The 17,568-nt window shown below is 37.7% G+C and overlaps 1 protein-coding gene across 1 annotated transcript; it reads left to right on the top strand.

Annotated features, from left to right (window-relative positions):
• Positions 1-401: 401 nt before the first annotated feature.
• LOC115778826 (complement factor H-like) lies at positions 402-16,332 on the top strand. Its single transcript, XM_030727167.1, has 15 exons — positions 402-408; positions 1,237-1,278; positions 2,417-2,596; positions 2,741-2,935; positions 3,045-3,218; positions 3,779-3,946; positions 6,837-7,004; positions 7,301-7,483; positions 7,574-7,759; positions 8,177-8,344; positions 9,159-9,344; positions 10,389-10,568; positions 11,979-12,158; positions 14,042-14,221; positions 15,995-16,332. Exons 1-15 carry the CDS (start codon positions 402-404, stop codon positions 16,192-16,194), a joined length of 2,397 nt encoding a protein of 798 aa, XP_030583027.1. The 3' UTR covers positions 16,195-16,332.
• Positions 16,333-17,568: the final 1,236 nt, after the last annotated feature.

Here is a 17,568-nt window from a genome sequence, read left to right as displayed (position 1 = left end):
TGGAAGACAAGTGAGAGTGGGCTGCAATTTAGGCTACAGTGGTTTTTTCAAGCTGAGCTGTGTAGAGGGGAAATGGCAATTTAAAGGCTCAAAATGTGAACGTAAGTAAGAACTTGTGAATGTCCATTTTGCCAGTATAGCCAGTAAACACCTATTGTCATGCTGTATTTGTGTATGTTTTGCTAAATGGGTACTGCAGTGGTTTATTAGAGTGAGCCTTAGCAAAGCAGAGGAAACGTCATTGCTCTCTTACAATTATTACTGTTAAATTTCTAGCATACACTATTGAATAAAATGCAGGTTACTTTTACGAAATAAAAAGCAAATTCCAGTTTTCGCTGGGGCGCATTTACCCACATTTTGTCTTTTTGCTTTTAGCGAGATCATGTGGTCATCCCGCGATGCCCAGTTTGCTGATTTTCACCTTACAAGGGGAGACGATTTTTGTCTTTGGCTCACAAGTTGAATACACCTGTCATAGAGGGTATCAAATTGTTTTTAATCTTATTTTCTTTATTTACTCGTTTCTTTGTTTGGGTTTATGAATGTGTAGTAATGCATGCTTTGTGCATGTTCTCTGTGCAGCTGACTTTTCCGGTAGTCCCCTTCATTGTGAATTTTCTATGTTAAACTGATTCAGATTTCAAATGGTCAGTCGACCAACTACCGGCGTTGCATGGCAGAAGGCTGGGATGGTGTTGTTTCCTGTCTGTGAAGGTAGAAGCTGATATAAAATGAAATTACGCATTCAGTATTATACACAGAGCATGAAACATCACCCTGTTTATATTTCTTGGTGATGCCTTGGAAAATTAAAAATACTTAAGGCTTGGTTGAATAAAGATGATATATTTGGTTTTTTTTGGGTTTTTTTTGGGGGGGGGTGGGGGGGGGGGGGGGGGGGGGGGGGGGGGGGGGGGGGGGGGGGGGGGGGGGGGGGGGGGGGGGGGGGGGGGGGGGGGGGGGGGGGGGGGGGGGGGGGGGGGGGGGGGGGGGGGGGGGGGGGGGGGGGGGTGGGGGGGATGGGGGGGGGGGTGGGGGGTGTGGTGGGGGGTGATGTTTTCTAATGTTTTTCATTCCAGCAGCCAGCCAGTGTCCATCATTCATGTGCCCAGCAATGTGAAGGTGACAGGGGATGCAGAGGAAGCAGCCTACGGCAACGTAGTCCGATTTAGCTGCAAGGCCGCAATCGGATTCTGAATCGGACCAAATGAAAGTGTTTTGGGCAATGAATAGGAGAGGGGAGCGGCCTTGGGTTGAGTAATGTAACATGTGAAGGTAGAGTCAATAATAAAAGCTCAAAAAGGACGAAGAATTTACTTTAGAAGGAGGGCTCCATGCAGCAGTTAAATAATAACTAACCACTCAAACAACACCTCTTACTAGTGATGGTTCCTGGCAACTAATTTACGAATCATTTAAACGAGAAAAAAAAATCTGACTAGCCTGCTACTCTAAAATACCCAAAACGTTTCATAAGAGAACTGCAAAAAATTAACAGTCCCAAGGTTAAACACACTGACATACAAATAATGTATATTCATTTGTGGTCTATATTAATCTATTAATCCCATTCTCTGTAAGCAAATAGTGCCTTAAATATCACTGTACCATGCATGATGCTGTACATTTTAAAGTCTTGGTCTTGGATCTGTATATGATGTGAAGGATAAACTGGTTAGTTTGCTGTACTGTCAGTACTTCAGCTTTTTTACACAAGTATCTGTACTTCTACTTAAGTACAGAATGTCTGTACTTTTGCCACCTCTACCAGCAGTAGAGACAGTGTATAGCATTTTTCTTCCTTGTAATAACATTTCGACCAAAATTCGGATTCATATAATTATAGTTTGTATATAAATGGGCTGATCTGTACTCAACATGAAAAAATTCTTATTGCACTTGGATACAAGATTGTTTGGTGAAATATTTACCTTTTGGTCAGTGACATGTACCACTATCACATTTGCCCTTTAAGTATGGCTATACAGGCAGCAGGCTGTTAATTTAGCCTAACACAAAGTAGAAAAATATGATTGATGATATTTGTCACATTAACACATTCATTCCTGTGTGGATAAAACCTAAAACTTTATATAACTTTTACATTTATACATAACGTACTTTCCTGATGTAGGTATGGCATAACAGGAAGTCCAATAATATCAGTTTCAAACAAAACAAGATAAACACAAAATCACCAACTTGGGCTAAAGGGATTAATATAGTTTTATCTATTCTAATAATTTAGTTAAGCAGAAAATGCCACAAATGCTTTGCTTGTTTCCCATGAAAATTATATTGTTCTATCAAAAATCTTATTTTCATATCAGGTTAACCTGTGGTTACTGTTTATTTGAATTTTATAAACAAATGTTGTAGTCTTATTTGTGACTGTGACTTCATTCTTCAACAGTTGTAAAATGTATAAAACCTCCAGTTGAAAATGCTGTTGTTCATGGAAATGCCAAGTACAATGAAAATGAAGTCCTGAGTTATACGTGCAATCCAGGATATAAACGTGGTCAAGAAAGAGATTCAAAATGCACAAATTCAGGAGGCAGAGCGGCGTGGATTCCCACACCTGCATGTGAAGGTAAATATAAACAGAGTGGCATCCAGTTTATACATTAAATGCTAATGATGAGTGATAACTGGTGCTGGATATCTGGATGTCATGGTACTGCTCTGTCTTGGTACAACACACTAAATAATGTGCTTCATTTCCCAACAAATGCAGCAATAAAATGTGAGCTGACACTGCCGCCAGTTCCAGGAACCACATACGAACCTGCTTATAGAAATAGGTTTTCACCTGGTGAAAAGGTAAGAGTGTCGTGTGGGGACAGATACTGGATTTCAGACAGTCGCAGTCGCTTAGCTGAGACTACTTGTGAAGAGAATGGACAGTGGACTGTCGCACCAGTGTGTCAAGGTATAAAACTACAAGAGCTTTAGACACAAATTCTAAGGTCACTGTTCTTTGCTTTGTTGTGGTTGACTTTCAGTTTCATGAAGATTATCAAGTTTTTCTAATTTTCTAGAGGTTACATGCAGCCGTCCCAGAGAAAGGTATATCTCGTACTCGAGTGGTTGGCAACAAATAAAACTGGGTGATTCTGTCTGGTATAGATGTGCAACAGGCTACAGGAGTACAGGTGGTGCCACCTGGGCCACATGCACCAGAGATGGGTGGGAACCTCATCCACTTTGTCAAGGTGAAGTTTACCTTGTTTTTCTTCTAATTCTAGTTTGTTTGGTTTTTTTTTGTTTTGTTGTTTTAACTTCTTTAATTTTATTCCACATTTGAGAAAATAGGAAAGATTTTTTTTTTTTTAATTGCTGAACATCTTCGATCAAACTCAAGCCTCAAAAGCTGCTACCAAAAAAAAATTATATAGTAAGAAAGTTGGAGCCAGAAATATGAATATTAGAGACTGGTCTGTGTGAAAGTTCATATTTGAGAGAAAATGGCATTTTGTGTGTATTTCTGTACTAACCAACCACAAGAGTGTACAAATAGTCATTGTACACTATTTTGTGTAGTTTTCAAGTAACATTTCTACCACAACAACTTTCAGTTGCATGTTGAATCCATAACTGAACATTTTTCTTTTCCTTTCACTAAAAATAATTCAAATTTAAAATACATTGTATTTGCTTTTAGACTGATGGTTTCATTTGAATGAACATATGAAAGTATTTGAATGCTTTACTTGATTAGATTATCTGAATCACAGTCAGTGCAGAAGTTTAATAAATCTGTTTTGTTTTTCAGAGATTAAATGCAAGAAGGAGTCTTACAATAATGCCGATATTATTGGAGAAATTCATTCTGAATACAGTTACAATGATCGTGTCCAGTATAAGTGCAAGAGAGGTTATGAAGGAAGGTTCACTCTAACGTGTGGGGAAAATGGCTGGCATAGATCTAACCAATGTACAGGTAAGAAAATGCAATAACAAAAATAAAAAGGATAAATTTGCTTGTTCCCATTCATTTGTGATTTATTGTTTTTCATTATAAAGATAACTTTTGTAAAGAAGTGGTGAGAAATGACACATAGTGTGAAACATAGCTATGAGGGACATAGCTTCCAGGACTGAAAAGTGAAGCCAATGTGAAAGTTCAGTAAACATGCATTCTCTCAAATGGCCAGTAGGGCAGTGACTTGCAAAATAAGTCTGGTTTTATAGAAGTTTGTTAAAAAACATCCCTCAGCTCCCTTGATGATCTCAACTAACACTTTTGTCAAAATTTTCTTGGAGATATTGTCTTGTGCATTTTATACTGGCATTTCTTGTCCTTACAATAACACAAATATGTATCTGCAAACCCAAATATGGAAAGTTCAGACACTGTGTATGTCATGTCCTGGGCCGGTGGCCCAGTGTGTTATGTTTTCTTGGTGTTTCTGTTATTTTCTCGGTTTCTATGTTGTCATCTTGTTCCACATGTTTTCCTGGTGTCTAGTCTGCGTCTGCGTCTTTTTCTCCCCCTTCTGTCTTCCTGTTTTACTTTGATGGTCGTCTGTTCCTTGTCTTCAGTTTTGCTTTCCCCCCATTAGGGTAATCATAATCACCTGTGTGCCCACCTGTTTCCTCTTCCCTCATCAGCCCCTCTGTGTATTTAAGTCTTGTGTTTCCCATGCTCCTTGTCACGTCGTTGACGTTTTTGTGCCCGTATGTTCCTGTGCTCCCTGTGGCTTCCCTTCGTCTCCTCTTCGTCTCCTCTTATCTGTCATCCAAGGTTTTTGTATTTGTTTTTTCCCGTTGAAATAAATCCCTTTTAAGTTACGCTGACTTCTGGAGTCCTTCGTGTCAGCCATTCCTCGCCTGTTTCATCCCTGGCCATGACAGTGTAGAAAGTAAATACAAACAGAATGCAATAATTTAAAAATCTCATAAACCCATTTTTTTTCACAACAGAACATAGAAACCATCAAATATTTAAACTGAGTAAATGTAAAGTTTAAAGAAAAAAAATAAGTTCATTTGAATTTGATGTCAGTCACATATTTCAAAAAGCTGGGAGAGGAAAAACCAAAAGGCTGGAAAAGTGAGTGTTACTGTAGGTTAACTGACAACAGGTTAGTAACTTGATTTGGTACAAAAGAGCACTTTGGAGAGGCAGAGTGTCTGGTACAAATGGTACAAATTATAGAACAGTTTAACAATGATGTTCATCAATGAAAAATTCCAAAGACATTGAATATCTCATCATCTACAATACAAATTATCAAAAGATTCAGAGAACCTAGATAAATCTCTGTGAGCAAGGGACAAGGTCAAAAGTCATTATTGGATGCCCTGATCTTTGGGTGGCACCGCACTAAAATCAGGCCTGATTCTGTCATGGAAATCCCTGCATGGGCTCAGGAACACTTTGAGAAATCACTGCTTTTGAGCATAGTTTGCTGTGCCATCCATAAATGCAGGTGAATGCTCTATAATGCAAAGAAGAAGTCATATGCAAACATGATCCAGAAACACAGCTGTCTTCTCTGGGCCAAAGGTCATTTAAAATGGACTGAAGCAAAGTAGGAAACTGTTCAGTGGTCAGATGAATCAAAGTTTCTTCTTGGAAAACATGGACGTTACATCCTCTGGATGAGGCACCGTCAATACTGAATAGTATATACAGGTTTTAAAACAATACACACTCCATTGCAGAAAACACCTTTTTCAGCAAGGTAAATGGACTGGTTCTTATATAGTGCTTTTCTACTCTGACTGAGCACTCAAAGCACTTATACAACACATTTACATTCACCCATTCATACAAGCACTGCCATATTAATCTAAGCGCTTTTTACTGTCTAACATTCACACACATTCATACTCCAACGCTTGAGTCGGAGAGCAACTTGGGGTTCAGTATCTTGCCCAAGGATACTTTGACATGCAGCCCAGAGCAGCCAGGAATCAAACCGCCAACCTTCCGATTAGTAGGTGACCTGCTCTACCTCCTGAGCCTCAGCCACCTGGCATATTTACATGACACACTGCTGCTTTTATAAGAGCATGGCTTCAACAGTCTGGGTGCTCAACTGTCATGCCTGCAGTTCAGACCTTTCAACAACTGAAACACCGGCACAACATGGTACCAAAAATATGACAAAAAAGACTCAGGACTGTTGAGCAACTAGAATCCTATATCAGATGGTTGCTCTTCCAACAACTGGTTGTCTCAGTTCACAGATAATTGCAGACTGTTGTTAAAAGAAGAGGAGATGCTGCACAGTGGTAAACGTGTCCCTGCCCCATCTTTTTTTTTTTTTTTTAGATGTGTTATTGCCATCAAATTCAAAGTGATCTTGTTTTTGTATTATTATTATTATTTATTTATTTATAAAATAATTATTTTATATTTATATTTTTAAAAATGTGATGTTTTCTATGTTCTTTTGTAAATACAAAGGAGAAGTACTACTGAGGTTACTAGGTGGTTGGAGGCCTGAGTAACCCCATACATTAAATGATTAAAGTTAAATACAAGTCAAATGTACTTGTGACTGAGGTCTTTGGTATTCTGGTAAGAACAGACAGCTACAGCCTGAATTCTAATGTAGGCTGGTTTTAATAACAGACAATCACAGCAGCAGACATCAAAGACAGAATAAACCACACGAGATGCAAGACCACCAAAGTCAGCAGGATTCACCTGCTAGAAACCATTTAATATCAGACAACATTACACAGTCTGTTCAGTAGTATTAAAGATATTTCAGTCTAGTCCAAAGTCATGGGCCAGCAGATGAACAATGAACAACATGACAAAAATGCATTTTGATTTCTATTTAATGTTATCTAAATGTGGTGTCTCTCTTTGACAGCTACTACACAATGTCAAAGTGTGAGCAGTGAAAACAGATTTGATGTTTGGCCATCTGGTAACAAACTTTACTACACGTGTAAGGACGGTTACAAACTTCTCACCAAAGGCTGGTGGGGTGAAGCCACATGTGAGGGCGGTGTGTGGTCTGGACTCAAAGATTGTATTGGTAATTAAAATTTCTAATTAATCTTCTTCTCTTAATAATGGAAGCAAACTGGCCACAGTGGCTTGTCATCATTGTTTAGCCAGGTTGTTTAGGTAGAAGACAAAAATACATTTGGAATCTGGAACATTTTTTACATTAAAATTGAATCTGGAAACATCTTTAATTAAAGGGAAAAATCAGTGTGAATATTTGCTACATAATATGCAACAATCAGTGCATTCAGACAGTGCACCCCTTCTGCTGTTTATTCTGGTGACTGTTTTAAATGGACCAACTTGTAATCTCATCCTCTCTAGCGGAACGAGAGTGTGGAGAACCTCCTGTGATTCCTAATGGCAAAGGGAGACTTCAGACGAAACCGTCCCAAAAAAGCATTTCAATAACTTGCAAAGAAGGATACTCTACTGAGATTGAGGAATTAACTTGTAATGAGGGACAATGGGATTTGGCTGGACGATCACTTGATGAAATCTGTAAACGTGAGTCACCTCAACCATTATTTGCCACACGTGTTCATAAAAAGATTACAGGGTGTAAATTAATACTGTACATGTTCTCGTGTCTTGCAGCAAATGATGATAACTGCAGCCCTCCACTCAAAGTTGAGAATGCTGTTGTTACAACTCCTTATCAGAAGGAATACCCATCTGGCTCTACAGTAACTTATCAGTGCCGCGCTAAGTACACAATGGAGAGTGAGGCCACAATTGAATGCACAGCCGGAAAATGGGATGCTCTCGAGATTAAATGTATATGTGAGTACATTTTAAAAAAAGAAAAAAATCACAACATTGCTCTGAATAAGCTTTAAGACTGGAGTCTTAAAATCAAAAGTTATACATCCTGTAGTTTATCATTCATCTGTTTTATTTTAAATATTTAAGCAACTGCAGGTTAATTCCCTACCCTTGGTTACAGGAAAGGAAATTAATTTTCAAAGTTGAAACAATGGACACAATATTTCCCAGCATTAAATCATAAGCACAATCTTTAACTATCCTTGAATATAGTGCTTTTGTTGCCTACCAACATTCATCATGTGAACCTCAGTTTGTACACCTGCCATCTGCTGTGTGACTTCTTTGACTGGTTCACTTTTGGAAAGACGTGATGTAGAAATCAAATTAAGACTACAAAAGTATGATTCTGACAATACGGTCTTGTATTTTCAGTTACCTGTGACAAGCTTCAGGACGAGTGGCAGACAATGAACTTCACAGCAGATAAAGAGAAATACAAGAATGGAGAGATCATCAAATATCAATGTAAGAATAAAGAAAGAAGTAATGGCACTGCAACATGCCAGGATGGCAATTGGACTAAAACAATAGAATGTGAAGGTAAGGGGAAATTAAATGAAACTAGTTTTCATTTGAGAACAGTTTATAGGTTTAGACAACTATGTTTTCCTGTAATTGTTTTAGTGGCACACTGCAAAATTGGCAAGACAACTAGCTTACCCAATTGTAGGTGGCTATGGCTCAGGAGGTAGAGCAGGTCATCTACTAATCGGAAGGTTGCTGGTTCAATTTCTGGTAGCGCCAGTCTGCATGCCAAAGTATCCTTGGCAAGATACTGAACCCCAAGTTGCAACCGTCAGAGTGTGAATAGGTAAATGCAAATGTGTTCTATAAAGTAGAGTAGAAAAGTGCTGTATAAGAACTTGTCCATTTACCCTCAAAAAAAAAAAAGAACTTGACATTAATTACACTTTCAGTGCAGGTGCTAAAAAGCATTGAGTGTTTAGAGCCTGGTCCTGCCAGAGGTCTCTTCCTGCTAAAGGGGAGTTTTTTCTTCCCACAATCGACACGTGCTTGATCACAGGGGGTTGTCTAATTAGTTTATCTTGTAGTTGCTGCTCTAATATTGTGCAGTCTTGAAACAACCTTCCTTGTATCACAAATAAAACTAAATTGAATTGATGATTTTGCTGAATGTTTTCCAGTTTCATTGGCTATTTTCTGATTTTTCATAATAAATATTTTCAATAAAATAAACACCTGTGTAGGTTGGAAATTTAGTAATACATATCCTCATTAACTTACTGTGATTCTTTAAATTGAAAATAAGTAGCAAACCTTAGTAAGACTGATCTGGTTTCTTATTTATTCTGTAAGCACATCACAGTAAAACAGCTTCTCTTCTTTCAAACAGAGAAATGCACAGTCCCTGAAATACCATCAAGTCTAAGATTCACCACAGATTCACCACGCAGTCAAATATTGAAAGGACAATACCTAACGTTTACTTGTGTAGACAGTACCCACATTATCAAAGGGAATGCAACGTTTGAATGTTTGGCAAATGGACAGTGGAGCGATCCTCTACCAACATGTGAAGGTGAGTCCGTTCTCTTCTCGTGCCTCAATTTTTATCAATAGGATGGAAAAAGATTGTTATTGTCATTGTTCATATTTCTTCAGGTTTTATATAATTGAGTCTAACTTAGTCCCAATTTTAACACCAAATTAACAAGGTGATTTGAAAGCTTAGTTTTATGAAGCAAAAATCACATTTCAACACCCTGAAACTAGAACGCCACAAGATCAGAAGAGGTTTTTGTTTAGAACTCTCAATTTGAAATTATATTAGCTGATTAAATAACTGTGATCAGAGGTTATCAGTCCAACAACAGTAGATGGAAATAATGAGCAACAAAAGGATAAGCGGAAGAAGATGGATGGATGGATAGATGGATGGATGGATGGATGGATGGATGGATGGATCGAAATTCCCACATTATAAGACTCTAGTAGCGTGAGGGGGGGAATTTGGGTCTAAGGCTGGGAAGAATGACTTCAGGAATATGATTTGCAAAGTTTTATTTGAACAAACCACAAGACTTCTGGATCAATGTCCTTTGGACAGACAGGAGAAAAAGAGTGGAAATGACAATGATGCACAGCTCCACGTTTGGTGAAAACCACACACAGCATATCAGCACAAACACCGCTTACTCACCATTAAACACGGTGCTTGAGGGGTGATGATTTGAGCAACTGACAACAATCATCCAGTGGGCTGATCAGCCTGTCTGAATTCAGAATTTGTAGTTTGCACAACAGGCCTCAGAGCACAGCTGAGGATTATCTAAAAATCTATTTCTAGCTGGACATATTACGGCTCTATAGATCAGCCAGGCTTCAGCTAAACTAATAACTGGCTTAGTTGAGGAAATGCGGATTAATGTGTGTGGAAGATATTTATTGTTGTTTCAATGGTGAGGGGAGGCCATGATGTGCAGCTCAAATGTTTCACCTGAAATGCAACATAACACATGACAGTAGAGTAACTGAACATGTGATTACTGTGACAAAATCACGCCTAAAATGTTTTTCTTTTTTTTCTTTTTTTTTTTTTCTGTTGTTGCCCATATTTTTGTAGCGACAAGGGTTTGTAGCACATCACCAAATCTTTCAAATGGACAGGCCAAGAGAAAAGGAAAAAACCAATACAGCCATAATGAAAAGGTTGAATATGTCTGTCGCAGAGGGTACGTCATGGAGGGTGGGCCATCCAAAACCTGCATCAATGGTGAATGGATTGGAGAGATGAGATGCCGCCGTAAGTTACAGTTCTGTTGATATTTTTCATTTTGCTTTCTGCGGGTGTAAAATTAATGTTGGTTTCAGTTTTTGGATTTTGTGTTCTTTAGATTGTACAGAGCTGTTACACACAATCACAGTCATTACACATTAAAACAGAGTTCAGATAATGAGGATTTCTGTAGGACTTACAAATCTTGTTAATATTTGATATTACCTGCACTCTTGTAAACGAACCAAAACAAAATAACATAAATAATCAATCCATCACAGTAACAGAACATCAATAAAAGAAAGAATAAAAAAGATAAATTTATTAGTGTGTATGTTCGCTGTCTGCCTGAGACCCACTGCCAACATATGAAAGTTGTTTTTGTTTTGTTTTTGTTTTTTAAATGTGTCACTGTCCAAAATCTTTGACTTTCTTTCATTGTTTTTTTTTATATAAAAAATGGGCATGTTGAACTTGCTTTGAAGTAGAGAGACCTGCTCTCATTTGTTATTAATCTGGAGTTTCAAAGTGTAAGTAAAAGCCTACCAAAACATCTGTGACTGCATATTGTTCTATAAGTAGTCAGTGGGTCTGCAGTGTTTCAGAGGGCCATCCTGTGAATTTCAGATCAGTTCTTAAATAAACAAGCAGCCAGAGGTGGGACCACATCAACATCATGGTTTATCATGTGCGTTCATTTAAAACGTGACTTAAGCTTTGTCGGGATTTTTTTATTTAAGTGGCCCTCAATCATACACATTTCATCACCTGCCAGCATGAGTGACATGGAGGATAGTGGAGCAGGGGACTACAACAGGCTATGGTGGAAGTGTCAGCACCTGACAAGCACACGGGCACCAAAGACGACGACTTCAAAGCAGCTTTTATTTCACAGACAGAGTTTATAATAATGGCAGTAAATGAACAGATGAATGAGGCAGATGATTGCAGCAACTTTGTCACATCACTTCCCCTTAACAATGTTTAGCAAGGAGGGAAAAGTACAGAGTTCAACCATGAGCTTGTGATCAGGACAACGTAGTTTTTCATAGATTACAGTGAATGAATCATTCAGTGTTATCATAACCACTTTCCGAGCATAGCAGGAAGGCAAATATCAATAGGACTGTTACAACTGATAACAGTCATTCAGTGGGCTGCTCGGCCTGTTTGAATTCAGAATTTGTAGTTTGCATAACATCCCTCACATGCACAGCTGAGGATAATCTAAAAATGTATTTCTAGGAATAATGCTAATTAGGGTGTATGAAACTTGCTTGGATTCCATGGGAGGGTATGATGTGCAAGCCCAAGTTTACATGATGAATATTTCACCTGAAATTAAAAAATAATGTGTGACAGTAGATGTAAAATGTGATTATTGTGACAGAATAATACCTACACTTATTTTTTTCTCTGTTACTCACATGATTGTAGCTGCCCAGGGTTGTACAAGACCAGCACCAATTTCAGATGGAGGCCCTAAAACAGCTACTAAGAGCCTGTACCAACATGGTGACAAGGTTGAATATGTCTGTCAGGCACACTACGTCATGGAGGGGGGACCAATCAAAACCTGTTTCAATGGTGAATGGACTGGAGAGATTAGATGCCTTCGTAAGTTCCAGTTAAAATAATTGTGGTTTTCATTTTTGAATATTGTGTACTGCAGAAGTGTGATCAATTTTATACATTATCTGTGGTCTTTAAGACCAGCTACAGCAAAATAACCTATAATAAATTCAACACTAAAAAAAAAAAAAAAACCACAGAAAGTGGACATGTAAAGTAAGCAGAGATGTGACAAAACAGACATGTTAACAGCACATCTATAGAAAATCAGAAAATGTACATTCACTGCCATCCTCACATGCTCTGCCGAGACAATGACACACTCTTTGTAATCTGGTTCAGTACACCACCACAGTAAATTTTAAATCAACCAACCAACCGAGTGAGAGAATTTTAACTAATAACTAGATTTTTTTTTTGAATTCTTGATACAGATTTTTTTGTTTTTTGCTTCAGTGTTTCATTGAATCTTCAACTCTGTAGAGCTCAGGTGTTACCGTGTGAGAGAGGGAGTTTCGCCCACATCTGTGACTAAAAGTAGATCTGCAATAGAAACTATTTAGGAACACATGTGTGAATAAAGAGTATTAATGCATCAAGTCCATGTCGGCCCAGGGTTTCAAAACAAAGCACCAAAAACACAACAGCAGTAGTGAAGCAGGAGTCTGTCTACATACACAAAAATTTAAAAAATTGTCCAGAAACATATGTGGACCTATTTGATCATTTCTCATTCCTGTCAGCAAAGGCCAGAAGCCTTCACTGTGAAGCAGAATTTGGGACTTAGTAAAAAACTTGGATTTTCAGAGTTGCAAAGTAGGTTCGCTTCTTCCCATGGTGCATCACTGTAGTAGCAAACAGTAATGCATGTTATGTTTGACAAAAGAAAATAAATGTACAAAATCTGTTCTTCTGGAACATCCTTTTGCCCTCAGTGTGTGGATTTTAGGATCAGAATTTTTTTAATACCATCCTTCATGCCTTTCCATGAAGAGTATCACTAAGAAATTTTTGGGAGCATTTTTCTTCCTTCCGTTTGATTTTGTTTTTTGTTGTTGTTTGCTTTTATTTTTTCACATTGACTTAAAGCAATATTAAACAATGAACATGTTGAACTCACTTTGCAGTGCAGGGCTCTGCTCTCATGTGTTCTTAATCTGGACCTTGGAAGGATAAGTAAAGACCTACCGGACAATATGTGGCTGATACCGGCCTAAACGGAGTTAGTGGGTCTCCAGTGTTTCAGAAAGCCTGACTGTGGCTTTAGTGAACAATAAAGTTTTCAAATCACTTTTAAAATAGAAAAGCAGCCAGTGGAGGGATGCTGGAGTACCTGCCACAAAAACCTGTTAAAATCCCAGATGATGATTCTTCAGTAATAAGTTGCAGTTTTCACATTTGGTGAAGATGTATGTGAAGATCTTTTTTAGGTCATTTCAAAGTTAAAAGAGCACGACTGAATGATTTCTAATGCTGTCTGCAGTTCAAATGTGAGAATTAACTATTACACTGAAAGATGCGGGCAGTGGTCCCAAATTATTCAAAAAAAAATAAAAGTCCTCAGTAGTACAAAATGGAGGTTAATATAAATTAGTATTTAGCTTGAAAAACAAGTCATCATTTTTGGTGAAAAATGGACTCGGTCAATAGATTTTAAGTTAATACCTCTGGGACACACCTCATTTAAAACTGGAAACAATTTTTAAAAAATTTAATACTAACAGCAAGTTATTTATTGTTTAAAAATCAACCCACGTGTCCAAATTCCTGAAACAAAATGCTGTATGTTTATGTAACAAACAACTCAGCATACATGATGAATATTTCACCTGAAATGTAAAATGATGTGTGACAGTAGATGTAAAATTTGATTATTGTGACAGAATAATACCTACACTTGTTTTTTTCTGTTACTCACACGTTTGTAGCTGCCCAGGGTTGTACAAGACCACCACCTCTTTTAGATGGAGGCCCTACAACAACTACTAGGAGCCAGTACCAACATGGTGACAAGGTTGAATATGTCTGTCAGGCATACTACCTCATGGAGGGGGGACCAATCAAAACCTGTTTCAATGGTGAATGGACTGGAGAGATTAGATGCCTTCGTAAGTTCCAGTTAAAAATAATTGTGGTTTTCATTTTTGAATATTGTGTACTGCAGAAGTGTGATCAATTTTAAACATTATCTGTGGTCTTTAAGCCCAGCTACAAAAAATAACCTATAATAAATTCAACGCTAAAAAAAAAACACAGAAAGTGGACATGTAAAGTAAGCAGAGATGTGACAAAACAGACATATTAACAGCACATCTATAGAAAATAAGAAAATGTACATTCACTGCCATCCTCACATGCTCTTCCAAGACAATGACACACTCTTTGTAATCTGGCTCAAAACACCACCACAGTACATTTTAAATCAACCAACCAACTGAGTGAGAGAATTTTAACTAATAACTAGATTTTTTTTTTAAAAATCCTTGATACAGATTTTTTTTTTCAAAGTTACCAGCAAAGGCCAGAAGCCTTCACTGTGAAGCAGAATTTGGGACTTAGTAAAAAACTTGGATTTTCAGAGTTGCAAAGTAGGTTCGCTTCTTCCCATGGTGCATCACTGTAGTAGCAAACAGTAATGCATGTTATGTTTGACAAAAGAAAATAAATGTACAAAATCTGTTCTTCTGGAACATCCTTTTGCCCTCAGTGTGTGGATTTTAGGATCGGAATTTTTTTAATACCATCCTTCATGCCTTTCCATGAAGAGTATCACTAAGAAATTTTTGGGAGCATTTTTCTTCCTTCCTATTGTTTTATTTTTTTTGGTGTTGTTTGTTTTTATTTTTTCACATTGACTTAAAGCAATATTAAACAATGAACATGTTGAACTCACTTTGCAGTGCAGGGCTCTGCTCTCATGTGTTCTTAATCTGGACCTTGGAAGGATAAGTAAAGACCTACCGGACAATATGTGGCTGATACCGGCCTAAAAGGAGTTAGTGGGTCTCCAGTGTTTCAGAAAGCCTGACTGTGGCTTTAGTGAACAATAAAGTTTTCAAATCACTTCTAAAATAGAAAAGCAGCCAGTGGAGGGATGCTGGAGTACCTGCCACAAAAACCTGTTAAAATCCCAGATGATGATTCTTGAGTAATAAGTTGCAGTTGTCACATTTGGTGAAGATGTATGTGAAGATCTTTTTTAGGTCATTGGAGAAAGCATGTTTTTATTTAGGTCTTTATTTCAAAGTTAAGAGCACGACTGAACTATTTCTAATGCTGTCTGCAGGTCAAATGTGAGAATTAATTATTACACTGAAACATGTGGTCCCAAATTATTCATAAAAAAAAATCCCCAGTAGTAAAAACTGGAGGTTAATGTAAATTAATATTTAGTTTGAAAAACAAGTCATCATTTTTGGTGAAAAAAATGGACTCGGCCAATAGATTTTAAGTTAATACCTCTGGGACACACCTCATTTAAAACTGGCAACAATTCATTTAAAAAATAAAAGAAATTAATACTAACAAGTTATTAAATCAAATTACAATTTATTGTTTCAAAATCAACCCACGTGTCCAGATTCCTGAAATAAAATGGTGTATGTTTGTGTAACAAACAACTCAGATCTAAAATAAAGAGAAAAAAAGAAATCTTAAAAATGGCTGTCACAGAAACATGTCATAGAGACAGCATGTGTAAGTAAAATTAGCAGTAAATGTAATTAACTCAGAAGAGTAACTTTAAGCCTCACGACTTTTATAATTAGGCAGAAGAAAACAAATGTTTCAAATCCCAGCCACTGAGTCCTTCACAAAACTCAACCTATACATTCTTGTGTTTCACTAACATCAACAGACTATTTCTCTTTTATGTCTTACAGAACCCTGCACTGTGACTGAAGAGGAGCTGAACAGCCACAATATTCACTTCAAACATCCAAGAAAAGATAACCCAGATAAGATGTATTCAGCACATAATGATGTGATTGAGTTTGTGTGTACCAAAGGAAGACGTGTCGGCGCTGTGGGAATGCGTCAGAAGTGTGAGCATGGTGTGATGGAGTTACCAACTTGTCAGTAAGGGTTTTTTGTTTTTTGTTTTTTTACTAGATTAGATAAAGATGAGTACACCAATGTGTCAGAATGAAGAATTAAATCAGTCAAGTAATAGTGCTGTTTGTGGTCCTTTTAATAAAACCATATGTGCTGACTGAGTCCATTTCCTGCCTCTGCGTGTTCTAACATCTATCGCACATAAATATTATGCCAAAATTCATATTCATCTGTCACAATGAAATTTTGTGAACCAGTACATGGTAGTATTCTCTACAGCCTGATGTTGTCAATCACGCATTTTTTGACGCCATGATATCATTTGTCAAAATTCTAAAATATGCCATGGTCACAGAAAACTTGCTACAAGACAACTTCAGCTCACTGCAAGACACCTACCAGACTGCTTCAGCTTCAGTGACTTTGTTTACAAGGACTTAATCATACTTTGTAGAGTGCCACACTCTAGCTCTAGATCTAAAATTGTGCGCCAGAGTAGGCGAGAGAGCAGGGAAGCAATTAAACACAAAAGCAAAAAGGTGAAGTTGCAAACTGGCTGAAAAAGGGCAACACAATTTTCTGAGAAAGCTGAGGAACAAAGGTCTGCAGTACGAGGAAATGTGAAAAAACTCAGGAAGAAATCAAACAACGGAGACCTACTAGAGAAAGCGTGTGGATGTACAGAAATGAAGAGACCCAGCAGGAAACTGAAAGACAGAGATCTGTTGCAAGAGCTCATGTGAGGAAGCACAGAAAAGAAGAGAAACACACAGAAGGTCCTATTTATGCTGTTCCCGTCACAGACTGCTGTCATCAGTGGAGCAGATGATTGCTGACAAGTACACAAATACATCAGCACCAACTGATGATATTTTAAGGAAAAGCAGAAAACTGAAAACCCATGATAAGTACTGGGTGTGTAGTCCTTTCATGCTTTGCCCAAAAGAGGTCAGATTCCAGTACAATCAGTCCTCAATGGATTCATGCTAGATGACATTACACATGAATTTAGAGACTTAAGACCTCTTGAGTAGAAACTGATTAGCCATTACCTTCATCAAGCTGATGGGATTACCCTAGAGTGGTCAGAAGGCTGTCCATGGCAGTGCTGTCAACGTTCCTTTGAAATAGGAATTCAGTTCTTCCGTTTGTTTGTTTGTTTGTCTGTCTGTTAGCAATATAACTCAAACAGTTTGGAATCAAATTTGATGAAACTATGTGGAAATATTCCTTAGGTGACCAAGAACATATCATTTCATTGTCATAGGTCAAGGTCACCAAAAAAAACTTGAAAAAGTCCTTATCTATCATCACTGGCAAAATTTTACAATTGATATTGAAGTTTTTTTAGAGGATGCTCTTACAGTACAGACTGACTCAAATATATTCAGATTATATCTGC

Source organism: Archocentrus centrarchus, chromosome 4, assembly GCF_007364275.1.
Source record: "Archocentrus centrarchus isolate MPI-CPG fArcCen1 chromosome 4, fArcCen1, whole genome shotgun sequence".
NCBI lineage: Eukaryota > Metazoa > Chordata > Actinopteri > Cichliformes > Cichlidae > Archocentrus > Archocentrus centrarchus.
This window is presented reverse-complemented; position numbering and strand designations above follow the sequence as displayed.